We start from the raw sequence: 10,000 nt of genomic DNA on the forward strand, positions 1-10,000 counted from the left end.
TTACTCACCAGGGTCGGGTAGGGCTGGGTGAGTGTATGTGTCATGTTTGGTCATGTGTGTATGTGTCATGTGTGGTCATGTGTTTATGTGAGTGTGTTAATGTGTGTGGGCTGCTGTTTAGGTCATGGCGTACTGTGTTCTCTGAAAAGGGCATGTCAGCCATATATTTTCTCCCCATAAAGGTGCAGTTTAGGTTTCGCTTCCTGATGGCATCAATTGCTCAGTAAAAAGGTTCTCTCCTGTTCGACAGGGACATTTATAAGTCATTTGATGTAATGTTCTCATAGACGGGTGAAATCTCCCTTCTCCTGTCTAGAAATACAGACATTCTCTCCCTCTCTCTGTTGGCAGTGTTGGTGTGTCTGTCCTCTTTCATTAGGGTTAAATTGGAACAGATTGGTGGTGAACAGCCCTTAAATTTTTGCCGTCACACCTGACAATCAGGACATACCCATTGTGTGTGTGTGTGTGTGTGTGTGTGTGTGTGTGTATGTGTAAATGAAATTGTGAATGTGTGACAGCTTGCATGAATGTCTGTGTGTTTTTTGTGTGAATTCGCTCCGTCTTTATCTCTCTAAATTTAGTTACACTAGCTGCCTGACTCTCTGAGTCACTCCACCCCCCTCAACCCTCAACCACAACATATAGACCCCCAACAGAGAGAGAGAGAGAGAGAGAGACAGACAGAGAAAGAAAGAGAGAGAGAGAGACAAACAGAGAGATAAAAAAGAGAGAGAAAGAGAGAGAATGGGATAGGATTCTTTATTTATAGCATTGGCATTTACACAGCACTAATGTACTGTCAGTACAATAAATCGCCAGTGCTCTGCCTCCACTGCTGTCCTTACACACTTCAGCACCTTGGAGAGCGCTCCATAACCCCTCCACTAATGCTGCCAGAGCCCCGCAGTAGAGTTCAGCACCACAGACAGCTCCGTGGTGCATCAGGCTCAGCCAGTCAGCATGTGGGTCCCAGACCAGGCTCAGGGCTTCGCTCTCTACTGGCTGCTGTCAGCAGGCACTGGCCCAGGATCAGTTTGGCCAGGATGCCCTTGTCCGCCTGCATTATTCATGTCGCGCGTCAGTGGCTGAAAGGCCTCTATTTGCTGCGCCTTAACCCGTGTATGCGGCAGGGTTATTTGTCCTTATCTTAGAGGGGGCCGGCTGATTGACGGACAGGTTAAGTGGCCTGGGATTGAAACATACAGGCTAACCATGTAGGCCTCTTTCTGCCACTTTCTCACTAACCTTGCAATGTGTGGGTGTGCGTGTGTGTGTGTGTATTAAAGGGAGGTTTAAGCAGGTGTGTATATGGGAGCGATTTTTCTGTGTTTACTGTATGTGTGCACAGAGTGCACAAGTGTGTGTTCTCCTTGTCTGTGTGTGTGTGTGTGTGTGTGTGTGTGTGTGTGTGTGTGTGTGTGTGTGTGTGTGTGTGTGTGTGTGTGTGTGTGTGTGTGTGTGTGTGTGTGTGTGTGTGTGATAAAGTATGGTATGTAAAGCCATATTTGCATGCAGTGTCTGTAAGTCGGGCCTTCACACATCCCATTGACCTCTTAAACAAATCAATCAATAAGCGCAGGCAAAGTAATTACACTCCGCCAGCAAAATCTCCAGCCAGTCTGCAAGAGCAGCAGGTGATTGCAGTGTGTGCGTGTGCGTGTGTGTGTGTGTGTGTGTGTGTGACTAGATTTTGTCTGGGGACTAACATTAGTGCCCTTGCATATTTGTCAGAGGGAGTGTATACGGCACCGTTGTATAGAAATCTCTGATATAGTGCCGGGTTGGTATTATCAGTCTTTGTGTATGTGTGCAGGATGTGTGTGTGTGTGTTGATTTTTTTTTGCCTGTGAATAAAATGTAAACAGAGTGGTTTGGAATGTGCTGTTTCTAATTGTAGGTTTGGATGAGAGAGGGAGAGGGGGCTGTGTGTGTGTGCGTGTGGGAAGGGACACACTGCTGCTTCGTTACTGTCTGTTTATCTTGTTTGCTGACATGGCTCAGTAGTTTTGCAGATAAAGAATAGCTTGAGAAGGAGAGAGAGAGAAAGATAGAGAAAGAGAGCAAATGAAGGTATGCGTGTGTGTGTGAGTGAACAAGACAGAGAGTGAGAACAAGAAAGACAGGATAAGAGAGAGAGAGTGACAGATGAGGGAAAGGAGAGACAGATTACTTGACAGCTGCACACTCAGTCCCTAATCACAGCATGGACTGAGGACTAAGTATGAAGACTCAAGTGTGTCCATGTGTTTGTGTATGTGTGTGTGTGTGTGTGTGAGAGAGTGAGTGAGTGAGTGAGAGTGTGTGTGTGTGTAGGTTTCTGTGGGTAGGTAGGTGTGCCAGGTTGTGGGTGCGTGTGTGGGTGTGTGTGTACATATTTGTATTTGTGAGATAAAGATAGACTGTGAGAGTATCTGTATTTTCATGTGTGTGCTTGCCAGAGTTTATCATTAATAAACAGAGCAGGACAATACATATTTGATTGTGTTCTGCAGCCTTGAACATGTTCACCAGTAGTAATCATGAATGTGTCATAAGTGATTATTTGGTTTCTCTCCACTTTGTAAGTAAATAAACTGTGTGTAGATGGATGGGGGTGAGTGTATTTGCCTAAGCATGTTAATGTGTGTGTGAGAGAGAAATGGAAAATGAACGTGTGTGTGTGTGTGTGTGTGTGTGTGTGTGTGTGTGTGTGTGTGTGCATATGCACGCATGTGTGTGTTCAGAAGTGATTTAACACTCAGGAGAAGGAGTAGAGGGGCGGTTCATATTACCTTTATTATTATGACAGTGTGCTTTGGGGAAACTTGGCAGCAGTAGTCTAAGTAGTAGTTTAGCTCACTTGGACTCTTTTCAAAGCAACATGTTTTGACAAAGCGACTTCTCTCTATGTTGTAACAATCAGATTTTTAGATTCTAACTATTACCATTTAAACACGAGTACAAATTGAATTGGCTCTAGATAAATAATAATGCTTTTCACTGACATCGGGAAAGACACCAATACAGTTAACAGGTAGATTTTACGTGAGCAGAAATATGCTTGAAAACAAACAAACACTTTTTTCCACACAGTTCATATCGCAAGCAACGCAAACAAAGTGTCCACGCGGCCTAAGCACTTCATGCGCTCTCACAGTCCATCCAAACGAAAACTAACAGAGACTCCGAGACATAAATCCACCGAAAAGAAGAAAACAGTCCAGTTCCACGTCCAGTGCAACCCATATAATCCACAAAGAAAACGTTGAATCCGATGAGGTTTTCGGTGACAAACAAAAAATAGGATCCTTCTTACCGGATACCAGCGACTCGACAATGGAGATTTCCGAGCTCAGTGCTGTCTCTCCGGTATGTCTGTGGTTCCGAGCTAAAACCACCTTTAGTTGGGAAATCCACACAAACAGTTTGTCCAGGTCTCACTTTAATCATATCAGCTGACGCTTGACAGGTCTTTAATCATATCAGCTGACGCTGACAGGTCCCTTTAAGGCACCTGACACTTACAATCAGCTGATCAGAGCTAAGACGTAGACAACAGAATAATGGTGTTCACTATAGGGCTACAGACTTACATAATATGGAGAACTAAAACGTAGAACACTTTTATGTTGGTTATCATTTCATAACACAGTCTTAAGAAAAGTGAATCCTAAAATGATGTGGCAGTGCTACAATGTGTTCTTCAGATCATCCACTTTCCTCCATGAAGCTGCTATAGTATAATATATGAGGAGTTTGGTTTCAGTAATGCAATATCTGAATTGTTGAGACTATTCAAAAATCAAATTTTGTTGTTGTTGTTTAATTTCATTTCATTTCAGTACAACTTTTCAATACAATTGCTGTTGTGTTATTTTATATTAAGATACATTAAATAACAATTGCAGTTACACTGATATTACCTGAAAAAATATGATTTATGAATATTAATATAGTTATGTAATATAGATACATACAGATATAGCGTTCAGTCACCAATCGTGCAAATAGGCCAAATCTTATTGAATGTGTGCAATTATGACCCGGTAATAACTTGAATATATCTAATATCTCACTGTAGCATCATCTCTGGGTTTGAGGGTTCCTCATCATCAGTTCATGTCACTAGCATCAATTGTGCTCTTTGACATGACATGACACAAATTACAGTTAGAGGTCGGCTTAGAGAGCCACTTGGTTGACATTTTTTTTTACAGGACACAGTGTACACTTCCTGTAGGACTAGCCGAGTCACTGTTTGCGAGCCACTCTCCACCACACATACAGCAAAAGAAAGAGAGAGAGAGAGAGATTGAGAGAGATTGAGAGAGAGACTGACCTTGCTGTCACTGGGGATGCCATTTTTTTTTTCTCTGGTGAAATCAATCAGATTTTTGGGTAGACATCATTTCATGGGTCGCGAATAAGAAGCAGGAAGAGAGAGGAATGCAGAGATGGGAGAGGAAGAAGAGAGAGCGGGAGAGAGAGAGAGAGAGAAGAATAAGAAGGAGAGCAGGAAGGGAGAGGAAGAAGAGCATTAGTGAATTGGAGATGGGTACAGAGGGATCAGAGAAGAAATACTGAGAAAGGAAATAACTGGAGATGAATGAAAAAAATGGAACATGAGGATGGATATGTAGGGAGAGAGGGATAGAGAGAGAGGTAGAGAGAGATAGAGAGAGTGACAGAGGGGAAAAGAGAGGTGGAGGAAGAGCGGCAGAGAGAGGCATAGTATGAGATAGCTGAGTGGGTTACCCCAGCATGTGAGTGAGATAGAAAGAAGAGATCAGAGAGAGATCTGACAGATAGATAGAGAGAGAGAGAAGAGAGAGATAGAGGGAGCAGAATGATGTCAGATGAGGGCATAGGGTGTATTGAACCGTCATCATACCCACACACACACACACACACACACACACACACACATAATACACACTGTGTCCCACAGTATTGAACTGTCCTTGCTGTCCTCAGGGTTAGGCCACCATTAGTCACCAGCACTCACCCGCCGGTCTGCTGGCGTAGAAGGTTCTGGAAAAGAATGTTAACCCTCTGAAGTCAGTGTCCACATTCAGACACGGTCATGGCTCTGTCACACACTAGCATTTTTAAAAAAATATAACCTATTTTAAATGACAGCTCCAAATTTGAATGTGTTTGAATGTGTTTGCTGATAATCCGCTATAATGCGTATGTAGTAGACATTATTCATTTTACTTCTAAACTCCAGAGTAAACAGGGGTAGCAATTTATTTGAAAGGGATTGCATAATACACACACACTGCACTGTCATAAAAATGTTATAAAAATAAGTTTTGTACTTTTGTACCAAGAAGCATACATTATGCAGCATACTGAACCATATTACTGAGGAACATAGTTCACTCAGAGACTGAGATTCTGTTCTGGAGCTTGTGCCGTGTTGGTGATTTTCGTCTGTCTTTCATTTGCCTTTTTTGCACTCTTCTATTTTTGTCCTTTGTTCTGCCAGTGCCACCTCTCCCTTCTCATCTGCTGAGGCTTTCACATTTTTGATGCATCTCCTCCTCTCGCTTCTTTCTGTTCTTCTCTCTCTCTCTCTCCCCCTCTCTCTCTCTCTCCCTCTCTCTCTCTCTCTTTCCCTCTCTCTCCATTTCTATGCATGTTCCTTTTATAAGCCCTCTAGACTCATGAGTATCACTTACATCAGCGGCTTCTTTGCCGCTAGAGGAGACTGTGTGTGTGTGTGTGTGTGTGTGTGTGTGTGTGTGTGTGTGTGTGTGTGTGTGTGTGTGTGTGTGTGTGTGTGTGGGGTGTGTGTGTGTGTGTGTGTGTGGGTGGGAGGGGGTGGGTGTGTGTGTGTGTGTGTGGGGGTGACTACACTGATACCCATAAGGCCTCTAAGCTCTCTCAGGACCGGGCCAGGGAGGCTCTCCTAGGTCTTTATGGGAAATTGAGATTTTTCCTCTCAAACACTTTGACCTTGTGCCCTGCTGATATTGGCTAAAACACCCTGATGCTGATGACCTGGCTGAACACAGCGGCTGGCTAAATAAGTGGCTGTGTGTGTGTGTGTGTGTGTGTGTGTGTGTGTGTGTGTGTCTGTGTGTCTTTGTCGGTGGGTGTACATCACTACCAAGCCCCATAGCATGTGACTATGGGTATTGAGCGCAAAGATAATGATGCCATTGATGGCTGGCAGAGTCAAAGGGTCATGAACACTTTATTAATAAATCCCTGTGGGTATGTGTGTGTGTGTGTGTGTGTTTGTAAAATGTAGTTCTTTGAGTGTCTAATACTAAAATGAGTCTGTAGTAAATTAATTTATAGCACTGCTTGGTCAAATTTCCTATTGTGATGCGCTCTTTGAAAATATCAATTAACGTTCACATATTTGCACACCTATGAAGTAGTTTCAGTTTTGTGGCTGTGTTATGCTTGTACTGTATATCCATTCGCCAAGCTCGTGAAGTTTAAATGAACTGTCGCATCGCAACAAATTTACAAATTAGCCAGCGTTCAGAGCAGAGCCATGTTGTGTATCATTCCATCAGCTCCATTACGCTGCATTTGGAGCAAGGACTTTTGGGAAAGTGATTTTACAAAGCTAAGGCTAAACAGAATCCTGGGATATGCTATCTTGGCAGTGATTGAGACAGAACAAATGGTTGGGCCCCCCATGTAGAACTGGTAACGGCAGTTTGTGAAGAAATGAATCAATGTGTGGCACAAAGACGTAGTTCTACAACAAGACAGTTTTAATGATCAAAACACAAAATATGGAAATTACAAGTTAACACAACTCAAAAATTGTCACATTGATTTAAGCATGATAATGGACTCCGTGGTGTTGAGGTAGGAGAATTTAATGCACTTTGAGGTGCCACCTCAAAAGTGCATTAACCGCCATGTCGTCCATTATACCTTATGGAGTTAGCTAAGAGCAAACATGCAGGCATAATACACACATATAATGAATACATTCTGCATCCAACACACAGAGACAACAGATACAAAAAGGAGAATCTCTCTCTCTCTCTCTCCCTCTCTTTCCCTCTCTCTCTCTCTCTCTCTCTGTTTTTTTCCCAACTTCAGAATTGAGCTTTTTAAGGCAAGTCCACTCCAAATGTCAGCCATCTTGGAACAGACTGTTGATTGTACAGTAGATCACAAATCAACATGAAAATCTAACTGACTGAGAGGGCCAGTTTTTTCAGTGATGATACCACTACTTTGGTTAAGAAAATATTGTGTGCTATGGCTTTATTCCTTGGTCAATTCCTTATCAATTCATTTCTATTAACTCCAAGGAGAGTGACTTTCCTTCCACAGCACTGCACTGCACTCTCCACCGGGTGTCCAGCATAATACCGCTAATATTGACTGAGGGATTGAGTGTGTGTGTGTGTGTGTGTGTGTGTGTGTGTGTGTGTGTGTGTGTGTGTGTGTGTGTGTGTGTGTGTGTGTGTGTGTGGGGTGAGGGGTGGGTGTGTGGGGAGGGGGGGGGTGTGTGTGTGTGTGTGTGTTGTGAGTAGTACATTCCTAATGAAGACATTTCCATTGGGATTAATTCCACCTAGAGATTAGGTACTTGGGGAATAGCCTGGCCTCAATGCAATATGTGCTTCTGTGTGTGTGTGTGTGTGTGATTATGTTTGTAATGTGCTTTTCTTTGCAATGTAGTGCTCAATGCTAAATGCTAACATGTTCTCTCTATGGTTGTCTCTTGTGCAGACCAACATCCCTTTCCTGCTGAATGTCTTGAGCCATGACCAGTTCCTGTACAGCACTGTGGACACCCAGTTCATTGATGAGAATCAGAATCTCTTCAACCTCAAGCCAGTGCAGAACAGAGCCCAGAAACTACTGCATTACCTCGGTCTGTGTTTATGTGGTTTTATGTGTGCTTGTGCGAGTGTGTGTGTCTGTGTCTCTTTGTGCATGTGAGTTGTGTGTGTGTGTGTGTGTGTGTGTGCAGGTGTGTTTGCTAACGATGCTGTGTATACACTTCACAGGTTATGTAATGGTTAATGGGCCAACAACACCAATACCAGTCAAAGCCAAACCGTCTACTACTGACCCAGTCGTCCCTACTGTTCCTCTTGGTAAGACCCACATTCACACACACACACACACACACACACACACACACACACACACACACACACACACACACACCATACACACATACACCACAAGGATTACACTATTTGTTTAGTTAATCCACTCGACCAATGTTTCATTTTACATTGTTCCAAAATATTACAACTGATGTTGTAGGCTGTAGGCTCCCATTCACCACACACACACACACACACACACACACACACAGCTTCATAAACACTCTAATCTCTTTTCGCTCTATGGACTGGCAACTCTATAGGTTTCAATCTGTTGTTGGATGTATGCAAAAGGTCAACCTACATTCATTGCAGTACATTCATGTTTGCAATTAGGAATCTGTCCCCTGGTCCCAATTGAAGTAAAAAACGTTGGGAAGCTAATATAAAAAATGTTTGACCACTGTTAAAAATCTCTCACAAACCATGAGTCACACAGGAGTTTAAACACTGAAGACACACAAAACACTCTCTTGTGATACACAGCACACAATATCACACAACACATACAGACACACACACACACACACACACACACACACACACACACACACACACACACACACACACACACACACACACTGACACTGACATGCACACAAACAGCTAAACTTCTTAGAACAGAAAGAAGACTGCACTAACAAAGGAAAACACACATACAGAATGATGATTCTCTCTCTCTCTCACACACACACACACACACACACACACACACACAGGAGACTGACTGTCCTCCTCCTCTCTCTCCATCCCTCCTTCCTCTCCTCCTCCTCCTCTATCAGTCCATCTCTGTGCGGGCGAGTGACAGTGTGATAATGCAGGCCTAATCCCTATGCTCTCCCCATCACGGGGGCCAAATGACAAAAGGGATCCAGCTCCATTAGAAATCTCATTACATGGCTTTAGGTGTGTGTGTGTGTGTGTGTGTGTGTGTGTGTGTGTGTGTGTGTGTGCTGCGCATACCAGCCACTCCCAAGTGGTTGTATGAGTGTATGTAGGTATGCACACTAGAGTGTGTGTTTATGAGCTTTTGTGTGTGTGTGTGTGTGTGAGAGAGAACAGTGTGCATGCAGCTGTGTTTATAATAATAATAATAATAACTTAGTTTTATATAGCGCCTTTCAAGTAACCCAAGGTTGCTTTACAAAAGGAGATAGGGCAGGGGAATAGAGGGGAGAAGAGAGGAGGGGGTAGAAGTGGGGTTGGGGGGCAGGGTGGTCTCAGTGGTCTCAATAGGCCTCAGTGAATAAATGTGATTTTAGGTGCTTTTTGAACGTAGCCAGTGTGGGGGCTTGGCGGGTATGGAGAGGTAGACTGTTCCAGAGGGTGGGGGCAGCAACACAGAAGGCTCTGTCACCAAAAGTCCGTAGCCTGGAACGGGGGATGACAAGCGGGTCCTTGCCAGAGGACCTCAGGGACCTTGGCTGGGAGTGATGCTGGATGAGATCGGAGAGGTACTGGGGAGCAAGAGCATTGAGGGATTTGCATGTAAGGAGTAATATTTTGTAGGTGATGCGTGACTTCACCGGGAGCCAGTGAAGCTGCTTGAGTGTGGGGGTAATGTGTTGCCATCGCTTTGTTTGTGTGAGGATCCTGGCAGCCGAGTTTTGGACACGCTGTAGCTTGTCCAGTGCTTTGGGTGGGAAGACCATAAAGGACACCGTTACAGTAGTCAGGCGGGGAGGTGATGAAGGCATGTGTCAGAGTCTCCGCAACAGTGTCTGACAGTGAGGGGCCGAGTCTGCAGATGTTTTGAGGTGGAAGAAGGCGGATTTGTGAGCTTGGAGTGAGAGGTTGCAGTCCAGAGTCACACCTAAGTTAATGCACTTTTGGGAGGGCCTGATGGTAAAGCCATCTACGTTCAATAAGACGTCCCCAACTTTCTTGGACAGAGACGGAGGGGCCACCACCATGACCTC

General features: G+C 44.1%; 1 protein-coding gene across 1 annotated transcript in view; it reads left to right on the top strand.

Annotated features, from left to right (window-relative positions):
* The window catches only part of LOC125289955 (pyruvate carboxylase, mitochondrial-like), a 219,245-nt gene that overhangs the window by 166,157 nt on the left and 43,088 nt on the right, over positions 1-10,000 (top strand). The window contains exons 6-7 of the mRNA XM_048237070.1: positions 7,696-7,840; positions 7,977-8,066. Of these exons, the coding sequence (XP_048093027.1) occupies positions 7,696-7,840; positions 7,977-8,066 (235 nt within the window). The remainder of the gene's footprint in view (positions 1-7,695; positions 7,841-7,976; positions 8,067-10,000) is intronic.

Source organism: Alosa alosa, chromosome 24, assembly GCF_017589495.1.
Source record: "Alosa alosa isolate M-15738 ecotype Scorff River chromosome 24, AALO_Geno_1.1, whole genome shotgun sequence".
NCBI lineage: Eukaryota > Metazoa > Chordata > Actinopteri > Clupeiformes > Clupeidae > Alosa > Alosa alosa.